The following is a 20,744-nucleotide window of genomic DNA, read 5'->3' as shown; positions in this document are numbered from 1 at the left end:
AAGACACTTAAGCCCAGTACAGGTTTAAAGAACACTATTTATTTTAAGCTTTTCTTGTGTAGACACATGGACACCCAAAAAGAAGTCCCTACATTTCCATCCTAGCTTTTTCAGGAAATTCAGGGGGCTTTAAAAAAAGTTCAGATGGTGACCATGGCCCCTAAATCTTAGTAATCTTCTAGTTTGCTTTTTTTTTAAATACTATAATTACACACAATCTACCTAAATAGCAAGTCTGCTTTCTAAGAACTAATCCACAGGGTCTTTTTGGCAGGCGTGAGTTCACTGCACATCATGCCAACCTCCAAGAAACTGGGCAAGTACTACTAAATGCAAGCTGAATCCTAGCCAAGACAACAGCTGTGAACTAGTTTTTGGTCAGCTAAGACTATGGGCACAGCTAAACTGCATCTGCTTTTACATTAACCTAACAGTTCTTGTCATGATACCAACTCTGTCACTATTTGCATTCTCATAAAAAAATTTTTTTAAACCCCCACACCAACAACCCCCCCCAAAAAACCCCCAAACAAACAAACAAAACAAATCAAACAACAACAACAAAAAAAAAAACACACAAAAAAAAACCAAAACAAAAAACCCCCAACCCCAAAAGAGTCAGTATTTGGAGACTGAAATATTTCTCATTGATTCATTTAGCAGCTAAATAGTAAAACCCATTAAGTATTTAGCCACTAAATAAAGAAAAATAAAAATACTTTAGTGAAAAATTTTGTTCTGCTATGCAACAACTTCACATTAACCCATCAAACTACTCCCCTACCACTACTCTTGTTCATTCACTATTTACTAGAGTTCTCTCACTGCTTCTACAACTGTACAGTGATGGCCTAAAATAAATCTGATGAGTTTTATTTTATTACTATATTTGCACCACTTCTTCCTCAAACTTAACCCCATATGATATGAAATATGAGTTATTTTTCTGAACTCCTGAAGAGTCTCCTCATAATCCCATCCATGGATCCCTTACTTCAACATAATGCCCAGAGACCAGGTCTGCTGAGCAGCTGGAAAATTACACAGTGAGGGTTTTTGTTGTTGTTTTGGTTATTTTGGGGTCTGTTGCTTTTTCAGTGTGGTTTTAGTTGGCTTGGGTTTTATTGTTGTTTTTTTAGTAATCCTTTAATATTGGACTCAAATCAATGGCCCTATTGCTTTACAGTACAACTACAAAGCTGTTTAATGCAAATTACTGAAACAGTACTAATGCTAGCTCTTTTGAGGATTACAGTACACTACAATATTATACAGAAAGGTGGTGGGGAAAATTACCATCTCCTTGATTTACTATTAAAATTCTTACCAAGTTTTCAATTGTTTAATCCAAGTTACAATAAATACATGCAAGCTGGAAGGAATTTTCACAAATAAAAACAAGAAAACAGAACTACAAGAAGAAATCGAGCTGCTGAAACACTAAACAAGAGGCTAATGGTAATAAAACTAAATGAAAATCAAAATGCTGATCTGCAAACTTTTAAATTATTTGTTTTTAGAAGCATGTACTGATGTTGAGACCAGCTTGTTGAAGCCCACGGTAGGCAAAGTCTATCTCTTAAGAGGCAGGTCTGGTATGAAAAGTGCTTTCACTTAAGTAGCAACATGTGCACACATGCAATATATACAGCCCATGAAGCCTGAAGGAAAAAACCAGAGGAGAATAAAGCAAGAACTAAAATTTAAACCCTGTTCCTTTCAGACAAGGACACAGAAAAACAAAAATCACCCTTCAATCTCAGCATCCCGATCTGGTTCCCATAATACCAACACTGAAGTCCATTGAATACCAACATCAATTAGTCATACAGAGATGAAAACCATGCCCAAACCACTGATGATTATTAAGGGCTCACTTTATGAACGAGCAGAAGCATCGTGCAATAAATCCTTGGGCAGCAGCAGAAAATGAAAAAACAATGTGAGGAAAGGGGAGAAAAAAAGAAAAAAAAGATTAGTTATTGCTCCAGAGATGTTATATTGTCCCATTACAGTAAGTCACCATCTCTTTTTCCCCTAAAGGAATGAATGAGTATAAAACTAGCATTACCACATGTGGGATTCCAAGAACAATTCAAAAGAATTCCTTGGTTCCTTTATAAGATTTTGAACCCGATCTCATTTGGACAACATCTTCTAAAGAAATCAAAGAGGTGACCAATTCAATAACAGTAACTGATGATGACAGGAGGTTGCAGCAGCAGAATATAGTTTTCACCTTGTGGCAAAATTTCTGTTCATCTAACCATTTAATTGTGCAATACAAACACCAGGAACTGCTTTCCAAATGCAGGAACGAGGAAAAGGGCAAACTGAGCACCAGACATGAAGTCCAGATTCACTAAACTGAAGATTTAGTGAAAGGTAGAGATGCTTGAGATTGTCACTGACTTGTTCAATGCACAGACTGGTTCAAGCCACATTTTTCAAAGGTGCAGTTACACTTCTAGCTGAATTTCAATTTAGCAAATAAGCTCCCCACCTTAAGGTTTTAATATATCCACCATCTAGTCATCAAAAACCCCCATCAGTAGAAAACAACTAAAAGGCAAAATATCGATGGCTAAACAATAGGATGAATGATTATTACTTGTCTGGACATCATGAAAGCCACAAATAACTGAACTTGGTTTGAACTCTGGAAATGTCTGTGGAAGAAAAGCCCTGTTTGTCAAAATTCACCACACTTTTTATGTGACGATCTTTTTTCACTGAAAAACTGAGTATGCAAAACTGCTTTCAAAACATAAATGTAACATTCAAAAAGAAGACACAAAAGATAGGGCACTGCATCTTTCAAAGACTCAAAACTTGGAACATACACATTTAAACATCTGTTCTCAGTCTACATTCATTTACAACCAGACATCTGGCTCAGCAAATTAAAGCTCATTGTCTTTTAAGAATCTTAAGGTAAAAAAAAAAAGAAATTAAAAAAGAAAACATACCATGCCTGAATGTTTCCTATTAACTCTAGCAATATCACTGTTATCCAACTTACAGAATGTTGAAGGACAAACATGCAAAAACCATTGCCTTTTAACACAAATCACTTGCAGTGGTTTGAGAGCCACAAAGAATATTTTAGGTCAGGGCTTCCAGGTAGTACCCAAAAGGGCAGAGTTGGTAGCTGTGTAAGTGACGTTACCCACAGGAGTTAAATACTCACCAGAATACACCATATTCAATTATCTTTCCTTTTAGCAAACATGTTATGACAAAACAGGGATATAGATACAATATCTTCTGAGACAAAAGGCAGAAGACATGGAAAGAGCCATTCCATGAATTCAAATAAGTGCTGCTGGAAAATTATGTTTGTAGATGGTGCCTTTTTTTTTTAACTTATCAAGAAGGTAAGTTTCTGTTTGCACACTTGAGAGCATTCCATCAGTCCATACAGACTGAAGTTACCTATAGTATATTTGCTATCAATATAGACAGCTTGGATAATACAGATTTCCTTTAGTTTGCAATGTAATACAGCTTTAATGAAAGATATTCTTGCATGTAACCAAAATAATTAGCACTTGAAACAGTGTTTGACTGAGACATCTGTCTCTCTCCCTTTCCAAGTCACCACACCCAGCTCACAGCTCTCTGTATTACAAATCTGCAAACTTTAAGTGTTGAAGGTCAAACACTGACCCTACCAAAAGGCTTCCACCATCAAGTGGCCACAACTGAAAACTTTTGGCAGCCCCCACTTTCCTGTGCCAGGCCCTTTGCAGCCCCACTCACACTGGGGCTCTGAGGTCTTCAAACTCAAACCCCAAACCAAGACACCAAATCACTGCTTCCAAATTAGGATTTGTTTGTTTAATAAGAAGTAAGGCAAATCGTGTGCTACACTTCAGTCTGCCAGTTAAATATACAACATGCAGCTTGCACACTTGTTTGGCAATTTCCAAAAGCACTCACTTGCTCAGTTTGATCTCCACTGATCAATTCCCAGAGGTCCAAATATCTCAAGGAGAGGCACTGCATACTAACCTGGTACCCCTGGAAGAAACTGAGTATCTCCTTCATTCCTGTGTTATATGGCAAGCCCTGCATCCGGACTAAGGCTCCAGGCTGGGGCAGGATCGGAGTGTGGGTTGCAGTGGCAGCAGCAGCCACAGCTCCTGGAGGAGCTGCAATGTACCCCACCGTGGTAGGAGATACTGGAGGACTGAAAGAGAAAGAGGAAGCAAAATTGTCATAAAAACCAGTAACTGGTTCTACTACTCAGAACAGGCAAAGATGAAACTGAAAATTTAGATTTGAAAATAAACCCAAATCCCACAGAAAAACAAACAGCCCTGATGTGGATTGTTTTGTGGACTTTCTTAATTTCTCGGAAGCATCTCAATCTATTTTTAAAGAAGTGAAGTTAAGGAAAACAGCAAACATTTGTTGCTAAAGACATAAGGAGTAGCATTTCTTATTTCACAGGGGAGTAGAAAAAAGTAGCTGCAGATGACTTGTTTTAAGATCATTAATAAAAAAAAAGAAATAAAGGAGAAGGGTGTGTCATAGTATGAAATGGAGGCAAACACCCAAACCTGGCATTTTTGAGCCACAAAATAGTGAGTAATTAGCATCTCCATCTCTAGTCACGGCCCATCTAGCAAATTACCAGACAGTCAAGCCAGCAAGTGTAAGAAGCCTAGGAACTATCAGTGAACAAGCTATTTCCCCACAACCCATGTACCAGACTTCAGTGACTCATGCTGATACCATCTGTGGCAAGGGAAAAGGTGGAGAGCTGCTTTGCTTTCACATGTAAAAATGTTCTTTGGTCTCACTGATATACAAAATCAAACCTAGTATACACCTATGATGAGTCTTTCAGTATGAAAACAGTACTGTAAGTAAAAGAACAAACTAAGACATGAGGGTAGAGGAATGTAGTGACACAGCTTCTCTTTTGGCCAAGAATAGAACTGCCTTGATGACATTGTCCCAGTGTCAAAAAACCCCTGTTAAATATTAGGCCAACATTATCATGAGATTCAAGCAGAACCTACAGAGGAGATGAACCCCATTACAAGGCAACAGAGAAACAGTTAAAATGGTTTCTGCCTCTGCTGCTGAACATCAAGTTCCCAGGACTACCTACACCAGAAGTACAAATTTAAGAGCCATTCACAGGTGACCACACAGACACCTACTGCACTGGGACGAGAGGTTAAGAGAAGCAGTGAAATCTCGGGGTTACCTGGGATAGTAAGCTGTGTAATTCATGTAAAGCTGAGCAGCCTGGGCTGGGTAGTAGGTAACTGTTGGAGGAGCAGCTGTGGAGGCCTGGGGCGTCCTGGTGGTTGGCAAGAGGGCTTGTGGCTGGTAAAGCGCTGCTGCCTCTGCTGGGATCACAGCTGCTGTTTGGAAAGCTGCATAAGCTGGTGGAGAAAGACCTAAAACCAAACCAGGACACAGCACCAAAAAGCAATCAGAATGGAGAACTCTCAGATGAATAATTCCTCTCCTACAGCAATGTGATTAAAACCTGGGCATGAATGATGAACACTTAAGCAAAGACTGCTCTCTAGCTTCTTCCCTGGAGACCTTTGCTACATTGCCATGAATGATAACTGGGGCATTTGGAATGAGTAATTCCTAAAAGTTCACAACTCCTAGAGCTGAGCAGCCTTGTCTATATGTAAATGGAAAGTAGGGAACTTCAGAGTTATTAAAAGAAAGCATAAAGCCATGTGCATAGAGAAAGCAGGCGTGCACACCAACACACCGTCGTGTTTTTCTAACAGAAGTTGTACTCTGTGGGACAAAAGTACTGTAATTGTAGCTACACATGGGCATCCATAACTGTTGATCATGAGACTTCATATATAAGCTTCCTGTGACTTCAAAAAGTATTTTTAGGATATAGCAAATGGAAGGGAGAATAGATCACTAGTCTGATGCATTTTGATGAACAAATACCTAATTTGTACAGAAACATTAAACTTGGCTTTGTGTGCAGTCAGATTGGTTTTATATACTATATTTGGCAGCTTTTTACTATTTTGCAAATACATATCAGTATCTGCTTTGTGATTTGGTAGTGAGACTAATTAGAACAGTACAGTAAAGTTCCATTATAGTTCCTCAGTAAGGTTCACTGTAATCTTAAAATAAAAAAATGAAAATACATCCAACTTCCCCACTCTATGGTTGGTTAGTATATCATCCCAGTGGGTGTTTTTCTTCAAAAATAAGCCCAAAGAGTACCTTCTCAATGCTCTGAGGCAAGATAGCAAGAGCACTCATCGGCAGCTAGAATACAGAACTTCACCCCATTTTAAAAATGCCTCTCATTCCAAGTAGGTTTCACTACAGGCAAGTCTACTGCAGAGCTCAGAAGAACAGTACACCCATAAAAAGCAAAGTGTGCAAAAATCTCACTGGCAAGGCCTTGCTGCCCTCTACTCACCACCGAAAATACAATAAAAATGCCTCTGATCAGTCCCATTATTGCCCAAAGGGAACAATTCCAATCTTAGCATGTACACGGATGATTATGAATCATGGCAAAACCCGAGTCAAAAGGTGAAAGGCCACAAAGCTTCAGCACCTACCACATATCAGCCTTTAGCAGCAGAGAGCAGAAGAATTGGAGACTTACATGGTAACTTACATGGCGGTGGGGATAAGCCACTACGATTTAAAGTGCCACCCATTAAAACAAAGTTCATCTCCTCTCCTGAACACTGGAATACTTCCACATAACGGTCCTTCATCATTTTTTTGTGACATTTTTGAGCCACCATAAAGGCTTTGTCAGCAGATTTCATTTGGATAAAAGCATCACCTGATGGTCGTCCCTAGGGGAGGCAGGGAAATAATTGTACGTCAATCTGTTATTAAATCACCCAGATCACAAGAAATGCAGAAAGGAGTAAGATCAAACACCTACTGAAAGCCTGTATCGTTATTCCTTCTCTGGCACTAATGACTCACAACTCAACAATTCTTTTTAGAAGCAGAAAAATCAAGACTTATGCAACAAGTGCCCAGTTAACACAATGCCACTTCAGTCCTCTGCAGAAAGAAACAGAGAATCATGTACCGTGGAAAAAAAATTTGGAGGTCTCTAATCCAAAGGTTGTTCAAAGCAGGACTAACTTTCAAGTTACATCAGGCCACTCATGGCCTTCTCTACTTGAAATCTGAGCATCTCCAGGGATGGAGATTCCATATCACCTCTGGAAGCCTGTTCAGGTGCTTAGCTAATTTCTCATTGTGATTCTATTTTTGCCTTTTCACCCAGCTGCAGTTTTTTTGGATGCAGTTTACTCACACTGTCTCTTATTCTTTTGCTGTGAAGCCCTAAGAAGAGCCTGGCTTTGCCTGCCCTAGAACTACTTTCGAGGTAATAGTACAACAACATAAAGTTCCAAATCCTTTAGTAAAGTCCACAGCTACATCAGAAATTGATTTCCAGGTCTGAATTTCTGCAGTCTGACAGATATACCTGTCTGTATAAAATACTAAAAACTTCCTTAACAAAAAAAAAACAACCCAACTAAACAAATATAGTAGATCTCTTTCATTTGTTTTCTTTAATACCTCAGTATTTCTATCATTAAAGAGTTTATTTTTAACACAGGACAACAGGGAAAATATAACTCTATGATCACACCATTAAAACATACCTAAACCACAATTTTTAATTATTGACTTCTTCTAAAGCCTGAGCAATCACTAATCAAGTTAGAAAAACCTAATTTTGACACAAAGACCACTCAACACAGCAGGAACCCTGAAGCTGACAGAGCAGCTATGCCATCTAACAGGAGACATTTCTGTCGTATCTTCAGCCTCTGGCTGAACCATGAGGGCTTATTTAAACAGCCTCCAGGATAAGGTTATCATTCAGAGAATAAACTTCATCCTCCCCAGGCTGATGCATACATAGAGAAAAGCAAGGTTGTATGTAAAATGGCAAGAGAAAAGAGGCAAAGACAGACAAAGAGAACATTGTATTTTCCCAAGGTTAGAGAAGACTAAAGCACAGCCAAGATCAGGTAAGCTGCCCTGACTTCTAACCTGTTCAGTCACTGCAAAGTTACTCCTCCCATGCAAAATGCTGTTACCTGCTGATTAAGGACCATGTGAACTCCATGGGGCTTGATATCACCTGTAGCATCTCCCATAAATTCCAAGATGTCATCAATGCCAGCAGTGTAAGGAAGACCTCTGAGCCGGACACAGTCACGGATGCTGCCCGTGGCAATGGTGTATGGTGGGGGTATGACTGGAATGATGGGAGTTGGAAGAGTTGGAATAAGAGGTGTTGACATGTATCGATTGAGTACCTGTTGGCAAAAAACCCACAGAAATGGACATTTACAATCATCTGTCTGAATACAGAGCAATTGACACAATACTATTTCCAACATCAGAGAAAAATACCCCTTCTTACACCAAATTACTGCAGTTAGTTTCTTGTTGGGCATATGAAAGTTTCAAACTCAGAAGGGGAGAGGGAAAGGCTAACAAATTCAATGTGTTAGACCCTAGTAAAATACTTTTCTAATGTCAATATAAAAAAAGTTAAAATCCAATTACAGTTTATAGTATCCCAAAAAGGAACATCTGAAATCACATCTGTGCTAATAAACCAGTATTGCCACATACAGTTCTCAGTTAAACCAGGGTAAATTAAAAACAGTCATTTTAAAAGAACCGAGACCTGAAATAGCTGGAAAGTAAAAGCACTAATTCTCATTTATTCTAAAACTGGATTCGTTAAGTGAGTGTGCTTATTTGTTTAACCCCAGTGCTCATCTCCAAGTACAGAGTTTATGAGGAAAAAATAAAGATAAGAATATAGGAGACTTTGATCTCAGCATTTTCTCCTGACTCATTTCCAAATGGCAAAGGGAACATATGACACATGTTAGGGCTTACTGCTGAAAAACATTTTTACTGATCATTATCACAAATAAACACATTCTGCTGAAAGAGGTATCAAAAAACAGGTTACAAAGCTTAGGGAATTTGTTTCAAGAATCTCCTTGTAGCACATTTCAGGCCAGAAATCTCTCTCATTTGTGTGAAGAATATTGCAATTACTTTGTACTAACACTAAGTAGATGAGAGCTGGCTTTACTTCTTGCAATTACTCAAAGAAGCAGCTTGTAATTTCCTAAGAAATAATCTCTTGCCTAAGCAGCAAAAAAGTTCAGGTGTCAGCCTAGACAGCTGTCATAGTGGAAGAAGTAATGACATATTGGTAGAATATAAGTTATATCCAGGTCTCCCTACAAAAAGTGGAAGCAGAGACTTGGTCGCTGTGACAGAGTGATTTTGTTCCTCAGAGGATTTTGCTTCATTCTCTCTCAGGAGGGAAGTTGTGTGGGAGGGGGAAATGCCATTTCCCAATCTTCACAACACACAGATCAGATTGTTGGCTGTTGTAATACCCATATCACAGCAGTAGCAATGGGTCTAGAAGTGTGGCTATTCATTCCCTTGCCCAATCCCTTCTACAGAGAGACCTCCCTGTCACATAGGTAGAAACAGAACTGTATTACATTTTTATAGCCAGTGGTTATGCAAAGACTAGACCAAATCTAATAGTGGTTCCCTTTGGAGCCACTTATATTCTGTGTCAGGAAAAAAAACCATTATGTGATGTTTTTCATAGGGACAAGCTGCTGGTGACAAAATAAAATGGTTTTATCCATTTAAGAAGGTAATGATAGGAACTAGTGAAGGATAGGGAAAAAGTGAAATATATTACCTCAGAAAAAAAAAAATTCACTTCCTTTCACCAAAAAATTAGATACATCCTCTTAATTCTTAGTTTCCAAGAAAGCATTGTAGAAATAGCTCATTTTATGCACTCAGGTTTGGATTTAATATTAGAAATTCTGTACATGGAGACCAGAATTTAAAGACAATAGTGCAGATTTTCAAGAAGCATTACTACAATACTATCAATCTACTACGTTTTTAGAATTATTTTTGTGATTTCAGTCAACCTCTATGGAGAAGAAAATTATGCAATGAGTTTTACTTCATGGTCTAGGGCATAGTAAAAAAAAACCAAACCCAAGCAGTGGCAGCTTAAAAACACCCAAAACAAGCAACCATCCAAACTAACAAAACGAGCAAAACCAGTGCTGCACTATTTTCCATGCCCATTAGGAAACATGTATTTGCCTTTCTTGACAATTTTCACATAACAAACATTCATGATTGCCTACAACATATTTGTGTGCAAGTGTTAGAAGAAATGTTTTAACTGTTAAGTTTTGAGTCTCACAACCAATAGTTACAACCTGTTGGACCTCTGCTGCTGTGCTCCTGAAGAGTTCAATGTAACGTTTTCCAAGTATTTCTTTGTGCTTTTTAAGTGCATTCTGTGCATATTCTTCACAGGAAAATAACACAAATGCATCTCCTGTGGGCCTGCCATCTGGGTACTTGACAAAGAGAAGTCCCTCTTTCCCTCCTGTGACTGGGCACTCTGGCCCCAGGAACCCCAAGACATCTTCCTGAGTAGCAGTGAATGGAAGGCCTCTCATCCGGATGATAACTTGATTCTCCTTGGATAAGAACTGGGCTACTTCATTGGAGGTGCCTGGTAGAAAGATAACAGCACATGGTCAGCCAGGAACACACAGGCAATGCTGGGCACTCAATTCCAGAGGATGCAGCAGCAGCGAAGCATTAAGGAAGAATACAGGAGGTGAGTAGCCAGCAACAAACCCAGAGAAGACCTGAGACACTATTAACTTTCAGCAATATCTTTTGAGGGGAAAATCTCTTACTCTGCAAGTGTTTCATATTTTAATGAAATTGGAACAAAAATGAGATTACTGTGAATTGATACAAGATATACGGATGCTTCCACTGCAAAGGCTGGTCTTCCTCCCAAGACCTGTCAGTGAACATCACAGCTCAAATGCTCACAGCTCAGTTTCAACCACGTGAAAACAGAACTTGACAGGGTCAAATACTCTTGGAAGGCAAAACAGGAAAAGCTACTTTGTTATCCATTTGCATCCTCAGTCAAGGAACAAAAAAAAAAGAACTAGAACAACATTCCTATGAACTTAAGTAATCACACTGAACTCCAGCATCACTTACCTCCTGCAATTTTTAAGAATTCTTCTCCAGTTGCTTTGTAAACCTTCAAAAGAAAGAACAAAAAAACCCACATGAAAATCACGATGTTCAACTTTAAACCACACTCTTTCACAAACAAGGGAATTGTGTTTTGGTACTTTGAGCAAAACAGAAGTGCAGTTTGGTTTTTAAATGAGAACATAGACTAAAATATTCGGGTTTCTCTCCAAATATTTGTTTCAAGTCACAACTTTTTACCTCAATGTATCTGCTACCCATATGATGCTTGTGCCTTTCCAGGGCAAGGTCTCTCTGTTCAGAATTGACAAACCGAACCAAAGCCTCCCCATTTCTTCTTCCTTGAGAATTCAGACACAGAGCCACACCACCTCTGGAAGATAAAGACAACAGATGTAAGCTTAGTCTGAAACTTTAATATATTTAATAAATAATTGTGTAAGAATAGTAAAGGAATCAGACTTTAACACAAAGGTTACAGATTGAAAAAGAAATTGCTACTATCCACAATTTATTTAATTTTTGTTGTAACACAATTATACTTTAAAATCTGCTTCATTGAGATCGTGGATCTCATGTTGTTCACCACTTTCTCAACTCCCATGAAGATACAAATTTGTCCTTCCTATTATCTCAGACATGCACATTTGAATTTCCTCATCATTCCAAATAAAAAAATTATATTTTCTCGGTGTTGGAGATCTGGAATTAAGTGACAGGTATGCTAAATAAACTCACTCTCTTTTCATATATATGTATACACATACATCTGTACACAGGTATACACACAAATCATGAAAATTTCTTTCAAACAGTACTTGGAAGTTTCTAAATCTGGCCTATTTAGAAGGTATAGAAGAACAATATAAAGAGTTGGCACAAAATTAAAGCTTTTTTCGTATCTTGGCCTCTGCTTTGATTAATGCAATAGGAGTTTTTCCCTTTAGATACTATAAATAAATGAATGTATGTTGGTTTTCAATTGATAAGTCTCTTTTTCTTCTTCACACATTTCAAACCTTTCTTGCACACCTAAGGCTGGTAAACTTGTTCAGTTGTCATGACCACAGTGTGGGAAGGGGTCAAGTAGGGAAAGACTGAAGGACTCTAGTGGGGAGTGTGGGGGATGTGTGTTAAACAAATATTAAAGAAACTTGCTATTAAAGGCAAAGTGATAACGCAAGGCAAATTCTCCTTATCTCACTTGGCAATGTTGAGTCCTTTGAAAAATCGAGCGATATCCTGGTCTGAAGACTGCCATGGCAAACCTCTGGCACGTATGACTGTCTCACTGTCCACAGTTTCAGATTTGCTACTGCACAGAAAGAAGGGGGGAAAAAAAAAAGCCAAAGTAAGCTTTAATCCTTTAATCTAGGTTTTCCAATATTTTACCAAATGTCAGATTGCAACTAATTGAATTGTAAATTGGGAGCATTTTTTCTCTTGAGACTCTTTTATCTCCATTATTCCTTTCAATAAAGAAAGGGAAGATAACTTGGAAAATTCATTTATATCTACAACATTGAAGATGCACAATGTTGTCACCACATTGCAGTTCCTTAAACAAAAAAATTGGAAAACTGCCTCGATGTAAGGTAATAAGGAACTGGATTAATTTTATTTAAAAGATCTAGCAATCCAAACAATACAAGTTACTTATGCCTAAGATATTTCATTGTCTGGTGACTGAAATGTATTTGTAAAGAACGAGCCATCCTGTTCCTTCCTTCCTTAACCCAACACCCAATTCAGCATGTAAAACCATTTTGGGAAGCACCACACAGCTCAGCTCATAGAGGGTGCACTGGCTATCAGCCCTGTTGACTTAGGGAAAGTTCACAAATATTTCTTCACCCTGAATAAGATAAGCCAGCCTCGCTGCCACGCAAAACAGAAGCAAGAGAACAAAGAGCATTTAACTTGCAGTGACTTTAAAGAGATGGACTAAAGTACAGCATTCAGCGTACCAGCCACAGTGTGGCTGCACTGGAGTGACTGCTGAGTACACTGTACTGTTCTCAGCAGCCAACCTGCTTTCACATGACCATGGGGAAATATTCACAAGCTTTCCTTGCTGTACACAAGACTCATCTTTGCTTGTAAACAACCATGACAAGTGCACTTACCAAGGACCTGTTTCATACTTGTATTTCACAGTTTCAGGCTCAGTAAATACGTGATCTGTGACAAAACAGGAAGTTTAAATATAACCAGGGTCAGAGATTACTTAAGAATGACAGTACCACTGCCAATTCTTTCAGAAAAGAAAGATTTCAGCATTCAGTATAAATAATTAACTTACTACAACCTTCTGAGAGCATGCTGAAAATGATAGCCACCATGGTCTTCACTTGCCACACGCCAAAGTCCTCCTCCGCTTCATCTGTCCCTAAGCCTAGATCTATACAGGTGATTATAGAAAATAACAGACTTGCACAATCCTTTGCAAACAAGTCATAAGGCTTTCATGATATTAACACAAAACTAGTAATCAAATGTGCTGGTCTTAGCAGGGACATGTGACTATTAGACACAGTACTCTGTTCATAAACTGGATTCACTTTAACAGTCAACAGTTTGAAAACTATTGAGAGCTTACATAATTTCAGTGTTAATAGGTCAAAAAAGAAAAAGCTGAGTAAGTTCCTATCACTTTAAACATAACCCAACTTTAATCCCATTCAGATGGGCCACAACAATCCTTTTAATTTGAATTTAGATATAGAGTACTGTTTGGGTTTTGTTTTTGCTTTATTTTAAACTCACTTCAGTTAGGATCATGCAAGGTAACTATTACCTGCCAACAGTGGGAACTTGCAGGCCAGCTGGTGCCGAAAAGCCCCACTGACAGCTCAGCTTTTCCTTTAAGATCAAGTACCAATGCAAATTATGCTTTTATTTGGCAGAGTTACTAAATACAGTTTAGAAATCAGTTATATTCAATTTGGAAAAAAAAAAATTACAAGCAGAGCCACTCCTCTGACACACACAAGTAGACATTCCTTTCACTTCATCTGTGAGTTTTTAAAACCCACATCTTGTTTTATTCTTCTAAACTCTGTAACAATCATAGACATAAAACTTCAGGAAGCTTAACTGATTGTGGTATAAAAGCTGCAGCAAAAGGATACATTCTGCCATGGTCTTGATAGTCTGATCTTTCACGGCGGCTGAACTAGGGTAGCAAGTGTGAAATTCTTTGCGCAGATCATAAAAGGAGTAGAAGCAGTCTGACAGCAGGAAGTTCTACAAGGAAGGCAAAAATGTTTGTTTTGTACACACTATCCTTTCAAATTTCAGTTAATACTTTTGAACTGAATGAGGCACTCTCAAAAATCACATAGCTGCACGTCACCAGCTTGTCTGTGACGGAACAGTTTGGTTCCTTTGTAATACAGTTCAAATTCCATAATTCTACAGAACTGGATCTCTACATGAACAAAGTCAAATAGCCTCTGGGAGTCAGACCCATGCAAAACAGCTGGAGAGGATGGCTGGGAAAAAATTTTAAATATCTAGGTTTTGCTGTTTAATTCCCATTTTGGACACTCTATTTTTTCTTTTGCGGCTGCATTGAAAAGCAGAATTGTACCAAACCGTAACGACAAATTTTAAATAACTATTGTTACAGAATACAAAATATCTTTCAGCAACTTTCAAAAAAAACCCTACAACTGGCATGGCTCCTTCCATGTCAGCAGCTCTTATTCTTGTGGGTTTCCTGCAGACCCTGCTAAACCAGCAAACTCAAGAGCCACCATCTTGCACAAGGCAAGGTTCTCCTCCCTGTGCATGACAGGCTGCTCTAAACCCTCCAGGAACGTGGAGCAGAAACTGCTGCTTCATGTGGGAGTAGCAGTAAGCTGCAGCTCTGTTTCCCACTGAATAAACGCAAATGGGAAACCACTGCCAGGCCACATCACTGCCTGTGTGCTTACCCTCCACAGGACACTGGTTTAACACAAGCGTAAGCAAAGCAACAGTTCTCCATCACTTCTGCTGAGGCTTGATCTGTACCTCTTCCACTTCACACATGGAATTCAAACTACTTCTATTGTTTCTATCTCTATCCTGTTCTTCCTGATTTTCCTCTTCCTTACACTCATCTGGAGTCCAAGTAGTGTGGCTGACTTTCAAAAGTCCCTAAAATAACTACTCTGCTACTCAGGGTTGAGGTGGGGAGAGGATAATCTTCAATAGTCTTGGAACGCTCTAATTCCCAACATGGAATTGTGTCACTCCCCTCCCAGTGCTCCCCCTCTGCACCAGTTCTGATCTTGTACCTTCTTGGATGTTTCTGGGTGGAGAACTTGTCGAATGAGTAACTGGCCATCACTGCAGAGTGTGTAAGAGCTCCTTCCAAGTACTTTCAAGTCACTGGATACCAGCTGACTAAACTGGAAAATAAAGTGATAAATTTCATTGTACTGACTGATGGAGATACTTTCATGCACTTACCATTATTTCAGCATCTTTTTTTTTTTTAAGGAGATAAAGTAATTAAACAAGTTTTTGAAAAAAACGTGATGGAGAACAGACATGGGCTCTTTATAAAAGTAGGCAAATAAACTGTATGCATTTGTGGAATAGAAAACAAGAACATCCAGAATATAGTAAAAAGACTAATTTGGAAGATATGGCAGAATTATGAGTTTATATGAAAGGTGACTGTATTATACTGGTAATGTACAAAATCTGGACTAATTATAATTTAAGTTACAAAATATTTGAAAGAACTTTCAAGATCAATCACATTACTGGTTTTGCAATACCCTTTCTTCACATATGGTGCCTTAGACTTTGGTTATTTCCTTAATAACTTATTTTTTTAACTTCAATAAGAAAAAAAGCTACCCATCAGGATTTACTAATGTTTCAAAATATATTAAGAAATACCAAACAAATAGTCATCTAGTACCTTCAAAAGTGAAATTATAATCAAGTCACCTCTACAAATTAAAGTTCTTTGTAGAGATACAGTGTTACAAATACTAGATTAAAAAAAATTATTCCCTACCTCTAGGATGGGTAACCCCCAGCAGATTAATTCTCAAGAGGAAAGGGCTCCAGCTATCTTGTTCACTGTTATTTTCCAGCCTTACAAACATAACAGTTTCCAGCCTTTTATTTCTCTATACTAGTGTTAAATTCCTAGCTCATAATAGTCAACTAACATGTATAGTACCTACAAGTATTATATAAGTAAGCAGTAGCTTGTTAACTTTCAAGGGGACAAATATAATTATTCTAACCTTCCCTCTTGACGCTCACCTCACAAACAAAGCAATAATTACAATCATGATGCAGTAGCCACCCACTGCTCTCAGCAGCAGTTTATAACTCCAAAACAACCACCCTCAAAAGCAAATTACAAGTTGACTTGAGACTCACACAATATCTTTGTGCTTTCTTTTCACCTGTGTAGGGGGAGAAAAGAGAGGTGGTTTGTTTTATCATAATATGTGTGACACTTTACACCATTACAGTCTCTGCTTAGGAAAGATGATGTCCTAATGACCTGATCCCACAGCTACACAGAGCTCACAGTATGAACAAGTGTTGCAGCACCTGCAGCCCAAAGGTAAGTCTCCACAAGGGAGAAATAATGTACTGAACATGATTGAGAAGAAGCAGAGACATGATTACCCAAGCTTTATTTCAAAATAACTGCTCAAACTAATCCAGATCCTTTTCTAGGCTTGTGCAGCTGACCAGAGTTCCACTATCATTTTGAGTTCAGAACCCTGCAGTAGTACTACACATAAAAACAGGGACCTGAGGGGCAGAACTGGGTAAGGAGGGGCACTCAGTTCAGCACCTTGTGTTAAGTTGCTTCATTTGCAGATATATTTACAGATATAGATAGGAATATAAAGTGAAGTTATTTAATAGCAGAGAACATATGTGAAACTATAAGAAGGGTGAATATCCTCCCAAAACAAAAAACTTTATAGTGCAATCCTCTACACAGTACCAAAACACACAAAAAGAACAAATACACCACACATAGGCAAAATAACTAACTCACTAAATAAAAATCAACCAACCCAAACTCTTGCAGATTCACAAAGCCCATTTCCTCCCAATTGCTAGTACAGGTTGTGTTCCCACCACAAGCTGAAGTCTTGAAGAACTTGAGACTTTTAAAGCAAGTTATTATTCAAGGATGATTTAAAGTCAGAAAATTGAGATCTGAGAGTGCTCAAAACACCTCAGTTGATGTGTAAACATCAGAAAAAGAAGAAAATGGACTCCAGAGGAACCACTTCAGAAAAGTAGTTCTGTGGATGGCCACAGTCACAGACCAACAACAAATATTCTCACCACAATAACACACGAGGAGAATTGCCTTCTTACTAAATGCAGTAACTTATTAGTTTCTTTTTTAACTAATGGGCACAGTAAAGAGCAAATATTTGTAAAACGGGATTGGAAATGGTGATAGGGATCAGCCTCCAGAGGGTGCACAGGGATTCTTGCCAAAAGGAAGCAGAGTCTTAGAGATGAAAAGTAATAAAACACTCCCCAAACCTTCAACTTTGTACCCTATGCTTCTGAAGATGCTCAAGAGCCAATACAGAGAGTGCAGTTAGGGAGCTGTTTTGATCAGATACAAGAAGAAATCCAACCCACACAATTTGAAGGAAGCAGCAAATGAAAGCAGCCTCCTGCTGTACATATAAAACCTAAGAACTGTAGTTCAAAAAGACATTATCAAGTTAGAAAACAAAAGGAGAAGAATGTTTGTACAAGGGAGGAAATGCTCAGGTCAAATGGTGTAAGTCAAGGTAGTAAAAATCAAGACTGCTGCACTGAAACAGTCACATTTTTTTCAAGGTGGTGTTTCCCACACAACTTACAGCTGAAAAGACAACACAGATATTTTCAGAAGCCTGTACTGAGAAGATGCCAGAGTAGTAAAATATTGCATAAGGACACTGATAAGCCCAGTATTCCAAGTGTACTAAGGTTTGAAGAATTCCAAAGGATCAGCATTTGTTTTTACTTTTACCTAAGTAAAAATAAGTCTAGGTATTTGCACTGCATAATTATTAAATGTCAGTGATAACATTCAACATTGCAAACTCCTTTCCAATGGAACAATCAACATGTCAAAACAATTCTCTGTTTTTCTTACCAGATGCCAGCAGATTAAAGTGCCTTAGATAAATTGGCACAAGGTTGGCAGGCCTTGTTGAGAGCTTATTTAGAAACTTCTCTTTTAAAAACAGCCTGTTTGAATCTTTGGGGTGTACTGCTCCAGAAGAGGGCAAAAAGACTGTGGGAAGAACAGTCAGGAGACGTAAGCAATCCTTCCTTATCCAAAACAGCTGAACTATGGCATGGGTTAACTGAGGAGAGGAGAAGGGTAGCAGAGTGTGAACGGGAAGATTCACCCAGGATCAGAGCACAGGGCAAAACAGCCCCAGAAGAATGGCAGATATTTGAGAGTAGCCTGAAGTAGCTTCTTTCATCCACATGAGATGTCCCCTAATTCTGCAAAGGTTGAGCATGAAAGGCATAGCTGTGGACCAGCTCTTGTTGCTATAGATTACACTGGACCCTCAAGTCTTTCAGGCAAAAGATACACATCACACATGTGTCAAACGTGTTAAAGCAACCAGGGCAGATGTGTTTGTAAAGCCACATTGTTCAGCATAACAAGCCACATCGGTTAAGCAAGTCAGCATTCCCGAGGAAAAGCCATCTTCAGCCTCCTTTCTTGCACCACAGATTTCAGGCAGCATTTCAAAAGACAGCCTTGAACAGGCATCCACCCAAATGTTGCAAGCTAAGGACAAGTTAAGACCAGCACCAGATTCACAGTAGGTTTTTCTGTCTCACATGTTGAACAACCTGTCCACAACTCAGTCATTTCATAAATTCCATCCCCATCTTCTTCACTCCACTAATAAAAGCCCATCTCAGCTATTTACCTGCTGTCATTCATCTTCATGCTGCCTTTCAAGAATGCCCCCACTTCAGCAGGCAGTGCTACCCCACCTTAACGCTTTCCCCACCAAGCTCACACACCCTGTCTGCCCTGTTCATCTGCTCCTTTCACAGCAGTCACACGCTGTTAATTACCTGTTTGCATCTTGCAGCCAGCCCTCATTTCGACTGCAAGAACCAGTATTAACATCACCCTCCACCTTTATTGCTTATTCCACCAGATCAGTCTCTCCAGTAAAGCTCTGATGAGTCATTCCATATTTAAAGGAGCATGTTCAATAATTCCACGCCGAGATTAAAAACTGAACAGAGGGAAGAAGAATCAAAGAAGCTGCTCTGTATATTTGCCTCCATGAAACCTAAAACAGTTCTTAGAGAAAAGGTGGTGAGAGGGAAGGACAGACTTTGAACACCACTTTGAAAAACTGGCTAAACAGGATTTTGATCATGTAGCTGAGAGTACAAAGAGACTGAAGAGACATGTTTTGCCAGCAGCAAAGCTGGATGAAAGCCAGCACAAGCTGCTGTGTGTTTTTGCAAATGAATCCCAAGGGACTAAAATAACAGCCCCCTTTGCGTTGCCTTAAATATCCTGAACTAGGATGTGGATCTTAGAGAAACAAGAAGATTCTTCATTAAGCTTTTTCTACAGTTATGATGCACGAAACACTAAAATAAACATCTGTCTATTTGGATATTCTCATTTCCCTTACTAAAAATAGCTCTCATCCTTGAGAAAGGCCACTGCATCTGCGCTGTATCTGTGCCTGGCATGGTAATGAAATACTGCGATAATTCAGTCACAGAATGCACCCGTGCTGTCAAACGGAACCATTTCTAAACCACCGTGGTATTCTGGGGGATTCTCTCTTTAAATCACCTGTGAGAAATAACAGAAAATTCAGCTGTCTCTTACTCATCAGATTTCCAGCAGCTCCTAGTGAGTCTTTAAAACAGGATCCTTTCCTTTAGTCATGCACAAAATTTCTCTTTTTTGGTTTTTTTGGCCCTACTGACCCATCACAGCTAAGACAAGACAAAATAATTCACAGAGCTTCAGAATTAAAGGCATCCTTGCAGTTTAGCCAGGTCTGGAATGCCATGCTAAAGTATAACATAAAAATCCCAAAAATAGCTTAGCTTGTAGTCCACACTTAAGGTAGATGGGAATCTATTTTCAAATAGAAAGATGAGTTATATTTATCAATATTCTTTGCACAAAGGATGGTCTTCACAGTGTCGGATCTGGTTTCAAATCAGCAGCATCAACAGGATGTTACTAAATTGCTCAGAGTTTACAATTTGGTGATTGCAGATGAATACATGGTCTACTTTCTGCCAGATCAGCAGCTCATTTTTACTTCCATGCCATCTTTAGACTTGGGTGGGTGAACAGTTCATATCTGGTCCAGTCAAAATTTGAGACATGAGACAGAGAGATGATATTTGATTTGGCTTAAAGCCTGTTGGAAGACTTTGAACAGGTTTAGCATTCTAGATTAGTGTTTTGTAAAAAAAAAACCCAAGCAAACAAAACAAAACAAAAGCCACCACACTAAAACTTTTTCAGGAATGATATCTTTTGGTCATTATTAAAAAGAAAACTTTCAAGAATAACTTAGAAGCAAAGTTATTTTGCCTCACTTAGGCCCTACATTCTGATATATTCCCTTGAGCTTAAAAACCCCTCCTAT

General features: G+C 38.7%; 1 protein-coding gene across 7 annotated transcripts in view; it reads right to left on the bottom strand.

Annotated features, from left to right (window-relative positions):
• ESRP2 (epithelial splicing regulatory protein 2) overlaps positions 1 to 20,744 on the bottom strand; it is a 43,825-nt gene that overhangs the window by 7,945 nt on the left and 15,136 nt on the right. For 3 of the 7 annotated variants that reach the window (XM_069027353.1, XM_069027352.1, XM_069027356.1), the window contains exons 4-15: positions 15,381 to 15,494; positions 14,229 to 14,343; positions 13,400 to 13,498; positions 13,224 to 13,278; positions 12,302 to 12,412; positions 11,338 to 11,470; positions 11,101 to 11,143; positions 10,290 to 10,591; positions 8,097 to 8,318; positions 6,626 to 6,824; positions 5,222 to 5,417; positions 4,015 to 4,192 (exon numbers count right to left, since the gene is read on the bottom strand). In XM_069027353.1, coding sequence (XP_068883454.1) covers positions 4,015 to 4,192; positions 5,222 to 5,417; positions 6,626 to 6,824; positions 8,097 to 8,318; positions 10,290 to 10,591; positions 11,101 to 11,143; positions 11,338 to 11,470; positions 12,302 to 12,412; positions 13,224 to 13,278; positions 13,400 to 13,498; positions 14,229 to 14,343; positions 15,381 to 15,494 — 1,767 coding nt within the window. Of the gene's footprint in view, positions 1 to 532; positions 1,912 to 4,014; positions 4,193 to 5,221; positions 5,418 to 6,625; positions 6,825 to 8,096; positions 8,319 to 10,289; positions 10,592 to 11,100; positions 11,144 to 11,337; positions 11,471 to 12,301; positions 12,413 to 13,223; positions 13,279 to 13,399; positions 13,499 to 14,228; positions 14,344 to 15,380; positions 15,495 to 20,744 lie in introns of those variants that run through there. The other 4 variants (XM_069027355.1, XM_069027357.1, XM_069027358.1 and 1 more) reach the window with 3 other exon arrangements.

This window comes from Aphelocoma coerulescens, chromosome 11, assembly GCF_041296385.1.
Source record: "Aphelocoma coerulescens isolate FSJ_1873_10779 chromosome 11, UR_Acoe_1.0, whole genome shotgun sequence".
NCBI classification, from domain to species: domain Eukaryota; kingdom Metazoa; phylum Chordata; class Aves; order Passeriformes; family Corvidae; genus Aphelocoma; species Aphelocoma coerulescens.
Note: the sequence above shows the minus strand (reverse complement) of the source record. Positions and strands in the feature narration are given on the sequence as shown.